The sequence below is a fragment of the Vulpes lagopus genome, chromosome 2 (genome assembly GCF_018345385.1).
Source record: "Vulpes lagopus strain Blue_001 chromosome 2, ASM1834538v1, whole genome shotgun sequence".
Lineage (NCBI taxonomy): Eukaryota > Metazoa > Chordata > Mammalia > Carnivora > Canidae > Vulpes > Vulpes lagopus.
This window is the reverse complement of record NC_054825.1, coordinates 79346529-79364313: the sequence shown is the minus strand read 5'-3', so window position 1 is coordinate 79364313 and position 17785 is coordinate 79346529. Positions and strand designations below refer to the sequence as shown.

The 17785-nt window shown below is 34.0% G+C and overlaps 1 protein-coding gene across 1 annotated transcript in view; it reads right to left on the bottom strand.

The window, feature by feature from the left end:
• The window catches only part of AQR (aquarius intron-binding spliceosomal factor), a 98354-nt gene that overhangs the window by 65905 nt on the left and 14664 nt on the right, over positions 1 to 17785 (bottom strand). Inside the window, exons 4-11 of the mRNA XM_041744461.1 lie at positions 17720 to 17755; positions 14861 to 14981; positions 12235 to 12375; positions 10762 to 10830; positions 9397 to 9497; positions 5650 to 5726; positions 2540 to 2604; positions 1051 to 1167 (exon numbers count right to left, since the gene is read on the bottom strand). Coding sequence (XP_041600395.1) covers positions 1051 to 1167; positions 2540 to 2604; positions 5650 to 5726; positions 9397 to 9497; positions 10762 to 10830; positions 12235 to 12375; positions 14861 to 14981; positions 17720 to 17755 — 727 coding nt within the window. The remainder of the gene's footprint in view (positions 1 to 1050; positions 1168 to 2539; positions 2605 to 5649; positions 5727 to 9396; positions 9498 to 10761; positions 10831 to 12234; positions 12376 to 14860; positions 14982 to 17719; positions 17756 to 17785) is intronic.

Sequence of the window (17785 nt, the reverse complement as noted above, 5' to 3'; positions counted from 1 at the left end):
GATATGAGAATTTTAATGTATTGGTAAATCCCTGGGTAGAAATTAATAAAAGAATGAGAAAAATATAAATACAAGATAAAAGAATGCTTAGGGCGCCTTGGTGTAGTCAGTTAAGCGTCTGACTCTTATTTTCAGCTTGGGTCGTGATCTCGGGGTTGTGAGATTGAGCCCCATGTCAGGCTCTGTGCTCAGTGGGGAATCTGCTTGGGATTCCTTTGCTCTCTCTCCCTCTGCCCTTCCTCTAGCTTGTACATTCTCTCTCTAAAATAAATGAATGAATGAATGAATAAATAAATAAATAAATGATAAAAGAATTCTTAAAAAGAATATATAGGGGCACCTGGATGGCCCAGTCGGTTAAGGGTCTGCCTTCAACTCAGGACATGATCCCAGGGTCCTGGGATCAAGCCCTACATTGGGCTCCGTCCTCAATGGAGAGCCTACTTCTTCCTCTACCTCTGCCCCTCTCCGTCCCTTGTGGACATGCTATCTCAAATAAATAAAATCTTAAAACACACACACACAAATTGTATCTCCAAGTATAATCTCATTGAAAGGCAACTGGTAGAAGTCTGTTAGAAGACTTTCCTTCTATAAAGGAGTTGATACAGGAAATGTGAAACACTAATGCAACTTTCTACCCAAGGTACCAAATGAGCATTTCCATGCTATCAACTGTCTTTGTCACCACCATCTTATGGAAAGACAGTTATGAAATTAGGGCATAGTTCTCTTGAAATTAATGCTCCTCATCTATTGTATTCCATAGTGATTACTAACATAAAATACGAGTATGTGGGACTACACTGCCAAAATTATAATTTAGTCCAATAATAAAATCACATGATTAACAAAAACTCTTCATTCATTCATTTTCTATATTAAGACTTGATTTTACTTTAAAATGACTAATTAGGAATTTACATTATTCAACTCAACATTTAGCAAAATTTCCTTTAATATCATCCACTGGTCTTCGTAGCTCCATGGCAAAAAAAAGATAAATTTAGAAATGAAAATATCTAACAGTTCAGATATATCAATGCTCACCTGGGAAAAAAGATGGCCATCCTCTTCCCTATGAACAAGATTGGAAAGGTAACAATGAACCAAAAGGTGGGAGTCATCCAGGATAGTATTAAACCAGCGCCTTGTGGGGAGTAGAGCCTAGAAAAAATAAACAGCATGGCAATAAGTCTGTATGCTCTCTGCAGCTAGAGGTAAAATCTACTATTTTGCTCAGAAGTGTCAAATCACATACAAGTACCCTCTAGTCTCCCAAAAAACACTGTGCACAAAGCAAGGGGTCTGGTCCATGCAGTAAATAAACTCAGTGGCAACATTTAAAAATAAAATCCAGCACTAGAAGAAATTTCACAGATATGCTGGCCAGTAGTTTTCAAACAAAATCCTATATGAAATCCCAATATATACTGTGTTTAGATTTAAAAGTGGTGCTACTCTGAGAGAAAAGGAACCGGGGACCCCTGAGTGGAGACTTCTTTTTCTAATCTTCTTCCCACATTCCCCTTGTGACAGTCAGCAAAACAATGCTAGGATACTGGTTATCAGTTTGAAAACCACTAATCTAATCAAATATCCTCATTTTATAGATGAGGTTATCAAGATCCTCAGAGGTTACAAATTAGTTACTGGCAGAACTAGAATCTGAATAAAGATCTCATGAATGGCTGCTAGTCCAATACTCTAATCCTGATGCCAAGAAACTATTCTCTCTCTCCCGATAAGAAATAAACACAAAGGATTTTCTTTCAATTTCCTGCAGTGAAGAGGGAAAGGAAATGAATTCAACCTGAATTATATCAACTCTGCATCTGAACTTTCTGTCAAAATCTTGCAGCTAATAATATGAAATCTTTTAAAAAAATCTTTATTTAAAAAAATGACAATAGCAACTATATCTTTCTTCATCAACAATATTATGCACATTTAGAGAAGTGAGATTTATTAAAGAGATGGCCATAAACCCATAACTTTAGCCAGTATTAAAACTGTGATGGGGGGAAAAACCCAAAAACCTCTATGATAGGGTATTAAAATATGATAGAAAATAAAATGTTATTGCTAGACTCATGTTTAATAACTACACTACATAATATTTTTTTCTACAAATAACAGCCATCTGACAGTTTTTTATTTTTTATTATTATTTTTTTTAATTATTTATTTTTGATAGTCATACAGAGAGAGAGAGAGAGGCAGAGACACAGGCAGAGGGAGAAGCAGGCTCCATGCACCGGGAGCCCGACGTGGGATTCGATCCCGGGTCTCCAGGATCGCGCCCTGGGCCAAAGGCAGGCGCCAAACCGCTGCGCCACCCAGGGATCCCCATCTGACAGTTTTTTAAAAACCTCAAGGGCCAACTACTTTTGACTTTCCTCTCTCTGTTACACCAAGAAACAGGGGGGAAAAAAAACCAAGGCCAGTTTGGGGTAATGAAGAAATATTTCATATAGTCATGTGCTTAATTTATCCCCCTTAAAGATGATGTAACAGAAAAGTCACTGCACATTCTTACCTCTAGGTCAATCATAAGTTCAATGAATCTTTCACAGTAATGAACTTTGTCCATAGTGACTGGTTCTAGACATAACAGAGAAAACATGTAAGAATTTTCTTACTTAGGCCATTTTATACACTGTATCTTATAACTGGCAGTTATTTTTTGAAACTGTCATTTGTCTCTTACTCATCAGGACCGGACCATGATTCAGAGTAAGGACCTCACCTGTATTTCAAAAAAAGCAGGACCTTAACTTTATATTTAGCTCTACAGATAAAAGAAAATGAAAACCTTTCTAGGATCAGAAATATATTTTAAAAATGAGATTTGCAAAAATATTTTTAAAGTGGATAGATCTACTAATGTCTGTAATAATTAGTCATAATAAATGACCTATACTAAGTGACTAGATTTGAAAAAACTCAGTGATACAATAATTAGTCATAATAAATGACCTATACTAAGTGACTAGATTTGAAAAAACTCAGTGATACAAAAATTTAAAGGCAGTTTAAAACAAAACAAAACTAAAAAGGCAGTTTTACATTAGTTCTTGACCCACTTCCCTTCTTGTCTTCACACACTAAACATCTAGAACTTCTTTCATATACACTAACACATACATATATGTGTACATGCAGATACAGATCGATATCTTTAGAATGCAAAGAAAATGGATGGGAAAGGTACGCACCAAACTAATTAAAGGACAATCGTAGGAGTTTTTTTCCACTGTATATATTACTTTTGACATTAAAATGTCAGTGATAGGGACGCCTGGGTGGCTCAGCAGTTGATCATCTGCCTTTAGCCCAGGGCGTGATCCTGAAGTTCTGGGATCGAGTCCCACACTGGGCTCCCTGCATGAAGCCTGCTTCTCTCTCTGCCTATATCTCTGCCTCTCTCTCTCTCTCTCTGTCTCTCATGAATAAATAAAATCTTTAAAAAAAATGTCATTGACAAAGCAATGAAATATTTTTAAATCACTACCTTATTTTTATGCTATTCATGAGTATTAATGTACTATTTTAAAAAACATTTAGTTTTTTAAATAATTACAACCTTGTAACATGACAAACTTTTAGAGTACAAGTTTTTTTTATTTTTTTTTCCTAAAGTCAGGAAAGTCTACCATTTTACCAGCTAAACTATATCCTGCCAAGACTGTGTCAATTAAAAAGGAAGTAATTCCAGGGTCCCTACTGTTGCTTAGTTTAAGGACTCCTAGCAATGACTAACCCAGTGCTAGACCATGGCTGGTTAGAACTAGAATCCAGGTTTTCTGCAACAGTCTAGTCATATAGCTCTTGAAACTAAAGAATTGAAAGGAGCAACTTTTAAATTAAATCCATTCAAACTAGTCTTTTATTTTTTATTCTTGTTACTGTAAAAGAAAAATATTTTTGTCCAAAATTTAAAAAGCAAGCAAACTCTGTATTTTTATTTATAGTTTGAGAAAATTACTGGCAATGGCCTATTTAAAATTAAAATTAGAACATGATGCTTGCCACTCAACTTCTGAGCTCTGGTGAATAAAGCTGCATGTTTTTGTGGAAGTTGGCCCTACTGGGCATATTGTTCAGAGCTGAAACCTTCTCATTCCTATTTCAGTCACCAAGATATCCTTATCTTTTGCTTCTTACGTGTATTGTGGGTTTTTTTTTTTTTCTTTTCTTCTGACAGCAGTCCTGACATCTCAGATCAACCTACACAGATTTTCTTTGTAACAACTGATATGGATATGTTGTTTTTCACAACCTGTAAAATGAAACTATAATCCTTATTTTTTTAAAAACCAGTTTTCTGTTTTCTAACTCTATAAACCATCCATCTTTACCCTTTCTGAACAGGCACACTACTTTCATCATCCTACTGGCTCCTCTGCCAGAGTTAACAAATTTTGATGAAAGCTCAAGGTCAACCTAAGAAATTTTGTTTTCTGGCTATATATAAACAATGGCAACAGCTGGTGGTTTATAAATTGTTAAAATTACAGCAGGTCCTATGTTGCTGTTGTTACTTGATTTTCAAACCTTGCTGGATGACCCAAGATTAACATTCCACAGAGATGTCAATTTTTATGGCCATAGTTATTACAGGCATTTGTAGTTCTAAGCACTATTACTACCTTTTGTGCCAAGAAAACTAAACCTAAGTCTTCCTTCTAGATTTAAGCCACTAATTGAACATCTTAAAAATACTAAGTGACTTAGATTATAAGCATATGACAATTTCTTCTTTATACTGATACGAGGAGCAATATTATGTCTCTAATCCAATCTAGCTAAATCAGCATTAGTATCTATTCCTTGCTGAATTATAGGTATGATTTTCAGTTGTAAAATATTACTTGAAAGGTTAGCATTTATAATTAATTCTGTTGTATTTTAGTTTAAACAAAGCAGTAATCTCTGTTGCAAAAAATATAAATATGTTACATCTACAGAGCTGTTCTTAGATTATATCCCACTTAGGAAATAAAATTTTATTAATCAAAGACATAGCTTACATATATACACCTTTATTAAGTAAAAAACATTCTTTGTACATTCACTAAATGCTTATAAAAATCTTACAAATCCAGCATGATGTAATTAACCCCTCCTGGTATTAGGCATTATCACACACACAAAATGTAGCATAATCATGGTATATTTTTAAGTATATAGTCTACACAACATATATTTGTTTCGTTAATAAGTTGAGGCCATGTTGGAGGGAAATCTTTCTCATTTTGTCTTGTAGCTCAAACTCTCTCCCCTCCAAACAGTATCTGATGTTTAAAAACACTATTCAGCAACATATTATAAATGCCACATGGGTCTCTGATTGTTTTCTTCATCACTGCATCCCAGCATCTTGTTCAGGAACTAGGTCTGGCAAGCAAACTCAAAAAATATTTGCTAAATAAATGAGTATTTTAAAAAACCATGCAGGTACCTTTTAAATATGTGAATTTTTAAGGCAGTTACAATACTTAGACTGGTAATATATATGAAAAGGGGAGGACAGATATGTTGTCATTATGATTTCAAACTATTCTAAGAGTAGATTTTTAGATTAGAGACTAGAAAATACCACAGGGGCACGTAACAACTTCACAAATGAGCTGATAAGATAGTTACCGGAAAGTGGCACTGATTTCAGCACAGAGATAAATTTCTGTATGAGCTGTGAAAGAAATCTTCTTTCTTGAAAGGATCTAAATCAGAGAATAACATTCACCAAATTATTTTTGAAAAGTAATTATTTCAAAAGTAAAATTTAAATGTCCAACAGGCCTTTCTTACACTGCTCAAATGTCCCATTTCTCTCTGGAATTGGGACCATAATTTGAACACACAGCTGCTTCTTTGTATGTAAATACAAGACTACCTGAAGAAAAAGAAATGCCTCATTACTTGTATAACAAGCCAGCTAAGAAAACATCCCTTTCTCTTACTGTGAAAGTTTTCCCTTGTGATTTAAAGGTCAGAACTAGAAAGTTTTCAAAATTGCATTTATATTCTGCCCCATGGTTCAACATTTAATGTTTAAGTATGTAGTTAAGCAATTTTATACTTCAATATGTTTGAAGTATTACATATAGTAGAATATTACAATGTCTAAAAATTAAATGTTGCTGTAAAAAACAATTTTTGGGACACCTGGGGGGTTCAGGGGTTGAGCGTCTGCCTTTAGCCCAGGGTGTGATCCCAGGTTCTGGGCATCGAGTCCCACACTGGGCTCCCTGTAGCGAGCCTGCTTCTCTGTCTGCCTGTGTCTCTGCCTCTCTCTCTGTGTCTCTCATAAATAAATAAAATCTTAATAAATGAATAACAATTTTCTACTCATTACTAATTTAAGATGCACTATGTACCTATCAATGAAGAAACATTCATCAGGTACTGGACAGCTGCAAATGATTATGCCAGTCCTGCTAGAAATACAAAGGAGGGCAATGATGAAAATATACTTGAAATGACAAGTATTATAATTTAAAGATAATCAGTAACACAAACCAGCATGTAATTAACAAAACTGGCTGACATTAACTGAGCACTTAGTGTGCCAGGATCTGAGCTGCCAGATTATTTGTATGAATAATCTCATTTAATGCTGACAACAGTCCTATGAAATAGGTACTACTTACTGTCCCAATTTCCGATTTTCCCACTCGTGCTCAAAGAGGTGATGTTAACTTGCCCATCATTACACGGCAAGTGAGTGTGAAGCCTATTTAAGTCTGACTATTCTCTTAACTACACATATTCTAACCATTACACAAACAGCTGGCATTTCAATAAAAAACACAGAGCATATTTTTGGAATTCAGAAGAAGAAAGTACTTTAGTGGCCTAAAACAGTTTGTCTAGAAGTGCTTACATTAACCTTCAATTAAGTGGAGTAGAGAGGAAAGGGTACTTAAAGAAGAACTTAGTTTAAGAAACAATGAATAGACTGGGCCTTAGATTATAAGCATATGACAATTTCTTCTTTATACTGATACGAGGAGCAATATTATGTCTCTAATCCAATCTAGCTAAATCAGCATTTGGGGGAGTTACAAAATATAGTTGGGGATTTCTGAATGCCACTGCAAGGAGTTCAGAGTTTATCCTATGGGAACTAGAAAACCACTGAAACTTTATGAATAGGAATATGGCAAAGAAAATAAAATTTTCGTTCTCGTTTTTCTTTTTTTTTTTTTTTTTTTAAAGATTTTACTTATTTATTCGTGAGAGACACAGAGAGGCAGAGACATAGGCAGAGGGAGAAGCAGGCTCCCCACAGGAAGCCAATGTGGGATTCGATGCAGGGACTCTGGGATCATGCCCTGAGCCCAAGGCAGACACTCAACTGATGAGCCACCCATGCATCCCAAAAATAAAATTTTCTATAAAGATGGCTAGTAAGGCTCATTGTTGTGGGAAAGTTGGAAGAAACACCAGATAGGAATTTATTGGAGTGCTTTAGTCAGGAGCTGTGAAGGCTTGTTTTAAGACAACAGCAATATGAATAGACAAGAAGAAAAATGACAAAAGATGATCCAGTAGAACTGGCTGATGGGATACAAATTGCTAGTCAAAGGACTGTAGTATTCCAAGCCCTACTGTCTGGAAGAATTAAGAGAGACTGGGCAGAAAGGCAATGGAGAAAAACAACGGATATTACTTAAGCCAAACTGGAGTTCATGGCAAATAGAAGTATATCCTTCAACAACATGGGTTTGAACTGTAGGTCTACTTATGTGCAGATTTTTTTCAATAAATACACTATAGTACTGTGAATATATTTTCTCTTCCTTATGATTTTCTTAACATTTCTATTCTCTAGCTTACTTTATTGTAAGAGTATAGTATGTAATAGATATAGTATACAAAATATGTGTCCACTTACTGTTACCAGTGAAGCTTCTATCAGCAGTTAAGTTTTTTGGGAAGTCACAAATGATATATGGGCTTCTGACTGTATGGTTGGAGGGATCAATGCCCTCAACCTACATGCTGTTCAAGGGTCAACTGTACATAGCAAAGGGTCATACGAAGATAAGAAAGCAGGGAAGAAAGGGCCACAGAGATTTATGGTTAAATCATACTGAGAGTGGGTTTAAAAAAAAAAAGAGTAGTCAAATAATGCAGATGCCATGCGATTAATCAAGAGGCTGTTGGGTGGGAAGACACCATGAGAAATGAGACTAGAGTTGGAAAATTAAAGAAGGGATTTTCCTACTCTGACCCTAATATCTTGTCCTTATAGTTCTCACTGCCTTACATTCAAACTCATTTCACTGACACATAACTTTTCTCAGTTCCTCCCATTTTCAGTAACCACCAGCATAACTACAGGTTTCACTTCTTTTTGTCCTTAACCCTCTTTTCATGGTTTACGTATCTCACTAGATCATCTTACTCATACTCATGGCTTTCATTATTAGCTACACATGTATAGAGCACTCTCCTAAGTAGAAGAAAAAATAAGATAGAGTTAGAAAGTTATCATAGGCCCAAGGGAAAGGAGTCTTCAGCATATTTACATAAGCCAAGAAAAAGGAGTGGAAAAGAACAATAAAAGATGGAGACAAAGCAAGGAGTGCTGCTCCAATAGTCATCATGTAGATAAGGCAAAGTTACAGTTAGACCAGTTAGCCTGAGAGAGAGAGAGAGAGAGAGAGAGAACTCTTAGAGTATGTAGATCTTCCCCATGTCCTACCAATAGCATTTTATTTGGTGAAATAAATACTTGCTGACAGACTTAACCAACTGATAACAATTATTATTAAAAGAATCCATAACCCTCACCTGCTTCTTTAATCCTTATACTTGATTTATTCTTCTCCTTAGAATATACTACCACCAAATATACTAGATAATTGATCTGTTTGTTACTGTCTTCCCTAACTAGAATGTAAGCTCTATAGAACAGGAATTACTTCCATTTTGTTCCCTGCTATATCCTCTGTATCTAGAATAGTACCTGGCAAAATGTTTATGATTTTTTTATTGAATGAATAAATGAATGAATGATAGTCAGTGTATAAAAGTCATTGTTAAGAGTAAGAGTAAAAAAAAAAAAGAAAGAAAAGTTGGATTGACAGCCTGAAGAGGTGAAGAATATCGAGAACTATCCATGACAGACAAATTATGGTTAATAGACAGGGAGAAGATCGTGATATACTTATCACTGTGGCAGAGGAAAAAAAAGGGAGAAAAACATGTTGATATTGTGGCTTCCCCTTTAGATCTTTATATAAAATATTCCTCTGACAGTAAAAGCACTTAATTATTTATTTGGTTCAGCCTTATATAAAGCAAACAACAAACTAGTCAATATCATGTTAGACTCACAGCCACCATAACAAACTAACATGGAACAAAGCTTTGGCAACATACTCTTCTCTTGCTTCTGGATCCATCTTTTCATCATTCTTTTTAATCAAGTTCCAGAATTTTCTTAGCTTAGGTGTCTTTTTTAATTCTAACTCCAATCGTGCCTGAAAGAATGATGTGATATTACATCAACAGTAACCCCAAAATTTACAAGATTAAAGACAAGCTCAACTATTAGCTATTTTTCCAATGTGTGGATACAATGAGATAAAACCTGAAAGCAACATGATAAAACCTGAAAACTAAGAAATAATTCTATTTTTAAAAACTATTCAATTCTAACAATTGTTGATAATAACTAAAAGATAATAACAACTGCCTTTTCTGTCAAGGTTTTAAGTTCAATAACCAATTAAATTTCTTTCTTATTTCTAAAATTAAGGATTTAAGCTTGAAAAATTAGAGCATTAACAATTATTAGTAATAATCACTGAAATTTGAAAAATGAGTCTGAAACATTGAACACAGAAACAGCTGTCACTAGTAAACAAGGAAATGTCCACATGACTATATTCTTTCAAATGGCATTTACCAGTTTTAATCTAGCATTCATCTACATAAGTCTGTTTTTATCACCATCAACTGGTACCTATGAATAAGTTTGCATATCTGTCTATCTGCAAAAAACCCATATGCAGAAAATGAAATTCTGAGTGAGTTTATTATTTAAATTTCTGAAATTTGATAGTTATATAACTTTATTCCCCAAGATCAATTAATTTGGTTTTGATAGTAACAGATATGACCCAGTAAGTCTTTGATGAAAAAAACATGAAGTCATTAATAGTAAACATTATCTAGACCTTCTCCTATAGCTATGTGTACGTTCTAATCGTACGAAATAAAAAAATTCAAGTTGTATTTAGACTAATCCAAAGACACACACAGAATAATCACATTTTGTTAATTTAATCCTTTCTTTATGAGCTCTATAGATACTACCTTATTTTACCTCATAATAATGACAAACACCTACTAGCTTACATATAAAAACTTTAAAACTACAAAAACTACATGTGTGATAAGTTAATGCATACTGTATTAAAAATATTTTCTAAGCAGGAAAAGGGATTTTTAGTTATTATTTTAAATCTATATTAAAGCTACACAGTTTTAGACATTTCCCACTTATATAACACAAATACACATAAGTTTCTTTTCTTTTTTTTTTTTTTTTAAAGATTTTATTTATTTATTCATGAGAGACACAGAGAGGGGGACAGATACAGGCAGAGGGAGAAGCAGGCTCCATGAAGGGAGCCCGACGTGGCACTCGATCCCGGGTCTCCAGGATCAAGCCCTGGGGGCGCTAAACCACTGAGCCACCAGGGCTGCCCTACACATAAGTTTCTGAAAATAGATACTTACAGGCTGTAAGCCCATCCACATTGGGAGGGAGATAAGCTGCTGTACTTGACTCCGTATCAAGTCTACTTCCTGTTTAAGGCACAAAGAAAACAAATTTATAAGCATACCAGTATTTTAACTGAAATCTTTATATAAGGAATATACTACCTTTTAATTTTAAGTCCTTGGGTGAAAACATGCCACCAACACTTTCAAAGTAATGATATCTTAATATTTCCTATTAAGGGCTTGAAGTGCTGGTCAGTGTTCCTATGAGCAAGAAGGCCGCGATGTGCCTTATAGAGAAAATACATACGTTATGACTAGGTTTGTTCAGACTTCAGTTACAGTGCTGTTGGCCATGAGTTCAATGTTAATGAGTCAACAATATATTATTACATAAGGTGTCTTTAAACAGAAACACATAAAATAAGATTATGTATTGACTGATTGATGAAAATGTTGTGACTGTAGGCTTGTAGGCACCTAACTCTATATTTTCCCTAGGAGCAATGGTTCAGTTTTGGTCAATTCTGTGTTTGCAACTACTTCATAGACCTAACTACCTCAAGTAATAAGAACTGACGGCATACTGAAAAAATTTAAATATTTCAATAATAAACTAGTTTTTAAGTTAATCAAATCTAGCACCAAACTAATACTAAATAAATCTTGTTTTTGTTCAATTTCTGATAACCATGTTTATATTTACATTTTCATTGTGTAGTTTAAAAAATGATAAAGAGAATAATAGCATTCACTTGGGGCTTCACAAATCTTTTTTTAATGCCTTTACAAGATTCACGTGAGGTAGTACCTACAACAAGTAATAACCATCCATCTATTAACAACCATTCTTTTTTTTTTTAACAACCATGCTTAAGAAAGAATCCCATGCATTCTCCTGCACTATCAGTTCAGAAGCACTTATTTTTAAATAAATAGGTACAGACCTCCACATAACCACAGTAGAGAAGCGCAAATAAAATATTAATTACCATAAATATTTAATTCTTTTGAAGATACTCTTATGAAAGATGAAAATGTATCATATACAACCTAAGAGATTTTCAAAGATCATCTACAACTGCCCCTAATCAGTCAACTCAGAATACAACTCTCCTGCTGACCTGCAGCCTGTGCATGAAGCATGACTGAAAAGTAATAAAGGTAGTTTTGTGTGCAGCTTGTGGCACAGACCTCATTACTCAAAATTCAAATTAGCCAGACTCTTTGCTGTTCTACCTTTCAGTTCTGATTATTATTTTTCTTAGAGTCTAGACAGAAAAAAAGGAGCTGTAGTCCAAATCTATTTTAAAAGTGAATGGATCTTCTAAAATGTTTTTAAGAAGTCACTAAAATTAAGCTTTTGGCATTATCCTCCTTCCCTACTACCATGGAAGAAGAGTTGGTCATAGAGGGTAATTTCATTTATGTTTAACTTAAAAAACAAGAGCATTTGCAAGTTTTCCCCAAAGATAAAAGTAAAATTACCAAACTATTGAAGCAATGATCAAGAAAAAGCAGTAAGACCGTCTGTTCATGGAGTGAAAATTCACCATCGGTTTCAGCTAATGCTGCTTTCAAGATACACTTAAAAAAAAAAGGAAAGTGGTCGGGCTTCTTCTTAAAAGTCTGAAAAGAGAATAAAAATTTATTTTGAAATGGCTTGCTCTCCACTTCTCCCTTAAACAAACATCAGTAAGACTCTTTAGAAGTCTATTAACAAAACCAAGTAATTACCAAAAAAGATTATTTTCTTACTTATAATTAATGGTAGCAAGTCAAATACAGGTTTCTGGCAAGACCATGGAAGAGTTGCAGAAAACTTTACCTAAAAAAATGGGGGTTTTGTGTGTTTGTTTAAAAAAATATTTTTATTTATTTATTTTTTTTTTTGGAAAAAAATATTTTTATTTTTTCACTTTTATTAAAGTAATCTCTATGTTGAACATGGGGGCTTGAACTTATGACCTCAAGATCAAGAGTCACAGTCTCTCCTGATTGACTCAGCTAGGTGTCCCTAAAACAGTTGTTTTACTTCCTTTTTTTTCTTTTATGGATTATGCTCTTATTTAGGTTAACCTTTGTTTTCTAAGGATCTGAAATGTTTTAACTCTTCGAACTTATGCCAAAAGATGTTTCTTTAGCAAGAATTACGGTTTCCCATTAACTAAATCTCAAAGATAGCCTCTCTTGCTTTGTCTTAGCTCTTTACTCTTAACATATAAGTAATGTACAAAAAGTAAATAATGTAAATATATTCAAGCTTCTCACTGATCTGCCTCCCCATCTAGTTACTTCCATATCCATCTCTTTTTCAGAGAAGTGTTCCAAATGTGTGGTCTATACTAGTTGTTTTCATTTCATTTACTTCTGTACAACAGGTTTCCACCTCTCATATGTCCCTGAAGTTGTTACAGCTGTCAAGTCCGACGGGCTCTTTCAACCCTCCACCACTTTTCAATGTGCTGAGGAGTCCCCTCTTCTTTTGTTGTATACACAGCAGTATTCTAGGGTTCTAATCTCATTCTTTTTTTCCCCCTCTCTTGAGTTCAAGACATATGCTAATGATTCGAAATATACATCCTCAGCCCAGATTACTCTCATTAACTCTAGATCTCAAGATTTCTGTCTACTAGACAATTTCATCCAGATATTCAAAAGGCAATTTAAACTCATGAAATCCAAAAATCAATTCAACAATTTTGTACCCTCGAGAGTACTTCTCAATCCTCTATTACAACCTATTTTGGTAAACGGCAATATCATCTATTACACGCGGTTGCCCAAGCCCGGAAAGTTATTGAAAATAACATTCTTCCTGAATACTAATTATTCAATTATGAAATCTAGTCAGTTCTACTTTCTAAATATGTGTGTACCCTATTCTCTTCATCTGTATTTCTCTACTTCAAGCCCTAATCAACAAAATGGTCTTTATAACACACAAACTGATCAGGTCATTCTTTAGCTCAAAACTCTTCCCTCTCCTTTCCTAGAATAGTTTGAAGCAACTTCAAGAAATCCCCTGGATTTTTCAATAATACACAAGGCCTACAGTTTACTCTGCGCTCTAACCTGCCCAAAGATGGCACTTACTAAATGAATATCCAAGAGAAGTGCCCATGGTTTTATCTTAAAGAGTTTAATACTTCCTCAATTTAGAGACCAATGTCATAAAAAGATGGCAAGTACCTGTGCCTTTTCTTTATTTAAAAAAGTTGATGAGCGGACCATTTTATGGCAGCCAAAGAATATCTAGATTTTAGACCTTTACTGACCAAGTCTCTATTACACTGGCACTACTAGTCTACTAGAAATTTCTAAACAGGAAAGCAGACCCTAAATTGGGGATATAGAGAAAATTGAAATTACAATTTAAACCATCTATCCTTGGTGCTCACTTATAAAAGAACTTTGTGTCAAATAGTGTAGTGCTTTATATCATAATATGTTGCTCTAATAAAACTATTTTTTGTAAAAAAAATAAAAAAAAACATCTATCTTGACTTTGGCAACAGTACTTTATGTATGGAAAACTACAAATATTCTTGGTCATGAAAGAGGACACTGAAAAATATTAATCTCATTTTTAAGCACTATTTGTGCTAATGAATATGAACTTCGTATCAATCTGATGAAAAACCTTTATAATCCATACCATTCTTATTTCAAGCACAAAACAGAAAAATAATTTCACCTCCATAAGTTTTTGGTTCATAGTAAATGAGTTTGAACAAAGTATTGAAACCAAAAAAAGAATAGTATTTTTTATACATTTTTTTTTCTCAACACTTGCTTTATTATTGGGCAAAGTTCTGTCCTTTTTTTTTTTTAAATTTTATTTATTTAATTCATGAGAGACACAGAGGGGAGGCAGAGACATAGGCAAAGGGAGAAGCAGACTCCCTGCAGAGAGCTTGATGCAGGACTTTATCCCAAGACCGTGGGATCATGACCTGAATCAAAGGCAGATGCTCAACCATGAAGCTACCCAGGCATCCCCAAAGTTCTGTTCTAAAAGCATTACTTATTATCAGTAAAAAGTTCTGCTACTTTTTAATGGCTTTTTAAGTGAGCACAGTATGAAAGCTATGAAGTAATTTAAGTCCGTTACCTCCCATGCAGGGACATTTTCTCTGAATTTCTCATTCACCATACAGCAGATTGACATTAAATAGGCCTTGCTGGACACCTCTGGAGAATAATTCATCCAGAGGTAATTTTCAAGATACTGGCTGTGAAGAGTGAAAAAGCAGAGTATTTCATTAGTTACCACCACTCACTATAATATGTCACTCACCTGGAAAAGCATGATTTCTACAACTTCCTGAAAACTTTTTAAAAACCACGTAACTTGAACATCCTTCACAAATTTACCTGTAATCAGGTCACTGTTACCTGCTACAAATTTATTTATAATAATTGCAGCTTTGGAGAATGAGAGTTTATACTTTTAAGGCAGGAAGACAGCAAGGATTACTAAGATCTTATTATGACCATCAGAACACTGGATATTCCCTATCTAAAGCTCTTAATGAAGTAAAAAAACCAAAATGGTATAATGGGTAGTTTCTGTAGATAAATGTATCTGAGACAATACTACCTCATATGAGGACCAAATGACCTCCAGACACTAAGAAAGAGACTTAATAATAAAAAAGAAGCATTTTAATACTTAATTTATTAGGTATTCAACACAAGTCAGTTTTCAAGGTAACTGGTGTTTTCCCCTTAAGATGCTAAAATTCTTATTTTAAGATTGTGGTGAAAATATTCCTAAATAAATTTAATTATTTCTGATTTCTAAACATAACTTAGCCAATTTTTATCATTCAGGGTAGTTATAAATAACAATTACCATACTGGGGTTAAAATACTCTCAAGCACTAATGAAAAAAAGCAAGGTATTTTGTTCCCACTTTAAATCACTCCATATACATGTTGTAATCACACATGTAATACATGTAATCACATGTGTGCATACCTATGCACAAATACACATAAGTTAAGTGGTTTAGATTCTACTATAGCGCTGTAGTTTTCTACTTCCTTTCATGCTCACATCAGTATTTTCATGGGTCTATCTTTAGCAATACTTACTTTATTTATAAGAACTTAAGAAACTGGGTAAGTGAATTTTTACTTAAAATGATGGTCAAAGGCTCCAAGTAAGAAAGACACTTGAGTGCTCTTTCATAAATAAAATGCACAAAGCTTCATTTCATTCCTTTCTTACAAGTTTAAATTCCTTTTTCCTGAATTATATCCTTTAGAACTTCTCTTACCAAGTTCGTTAGTGTTAATCTGTCTGCAATTTCTTTATTTTATGATAGTTTAGCTGATCATATAATTCTTTCTGGGTTGTTAGTGATTTTTTTCTTATATTAGTCTTATTCTTTTACATTCTCTATTACTACAACTGAGAAATCTACAATTAATCTATATCTTTGAGTATTATCTTTTTTTCCGCTAGCAGATAAGATCTTCATTCCATCTTAGTCTGTCTTCAGTTGCTCTAATCAGAATTACTGTACTTCCTGAATTTAAAAGTCATGTTTCAACTGTAGGACATTCTTAACCACTGTATCTTCTAAATTGCTGTTCTCTCATAATCTCTTCTGAAATTCTTATTGGACTTTCTCATTTTCACCACTGTATCTCTGAATTTCCTTTTATACTGTTCATCTCTATTTCTCTCTGCTATTATCTAATGAATTTTCTGTATCCCAGGTCACTAATTCTGTCTTTAGCTGTGTCTAGTCCACCAAAGGCCTCTGTTGTTTTATTGTGGTTTGGTTTACTCAGTTTTGCAGATGTTCCATTTTTCACAAATTGAAGGTATGTGGCAATGCTGCACTAAGTAAGTCTATTAGCACCATTTTTTCCAACAGTATTTGCTCACTTTGTGTCTGTCACATTTTGATAGTAAGAATTACTAAATAATTTGGCAGTAAGAGTATTTCAAAAAACTTTTCAGTATTATTGTACTTGTTATGGTAATCCATGATTAATGATTAAGAGTTGTTGAAAGCTCAGATGATGGTATTTTTCAGCAATAAGGTATTTTTAAAATTAAAATTGATACATATATATATTTTTTTTTTTAGACATACTGCTGTTGCACAGTTAATAGACTACAATATAGTATAAACACCACTTTTATATGCACTGGGAAACCAAAAACTACATTTGACTTGCTTTATTACAGTGGTCTAGAACTGAAGCTGCAATATATCCTAGGTACCTGTAGATAATTTGTCCACTGAATTTTTAAATTTCAATAATTTTTGTTTTCCCCAAATCTATCCATTTTTAGTGTCCTGTTCCACATTCACAAGCTCAATTTCTTCTTTTATACTCATAACTTTAAACATAATGACTTGACAGTGTATATCAATTATTTAATTACCTAGGGTCCTCGGTGGGTGGGGTAGGGGTCTAATTCTGTCCTTTGTTATTTCAACTGACTCTTGCTTAAAGCTGATTATCCTAACATGGTTTGTAACTGGAGAATCTGAACTCCTCTCTACGAAGGTTTTATCCATAGGAATTTTTCTGCATTTGGAATACATATCCCTCTAGGTATCTTTGTTTCTCCTGGATGCCTCAGAGATATCACTGACTTGTCACAGTTAATGTGAAAAAAACAAGTAATGTTTTGTCTTGGGTGTTATCTGACTACATACATTTTCAGATGAGTTACTGAGGCTATGTGAGTAGATGATTTGATATAGGTAGGTGGGTAGGGGGATGGATGGAATAGGTGATAGGGACTTAGGAGTGCATTTGTCGAGATGAGCACTGAGCAATGTATGGAGTTGCTGAATCACTATATTGTACACCTGAACATAATGTAACACTGTATGTTAACTACACTGGAATTAAAAAAAAATGATAAGGCATCTCTATGGTATACAGGCAATACAAATCTGACAGTATCTTTAACTTCATCCAAGTAAAGCCTTTAACTCACCTAAATTCCAAGAGCATTATCTTTCGGATGGCAAACCTAAAGTGTAAAAATAAATAATAAAAAAAT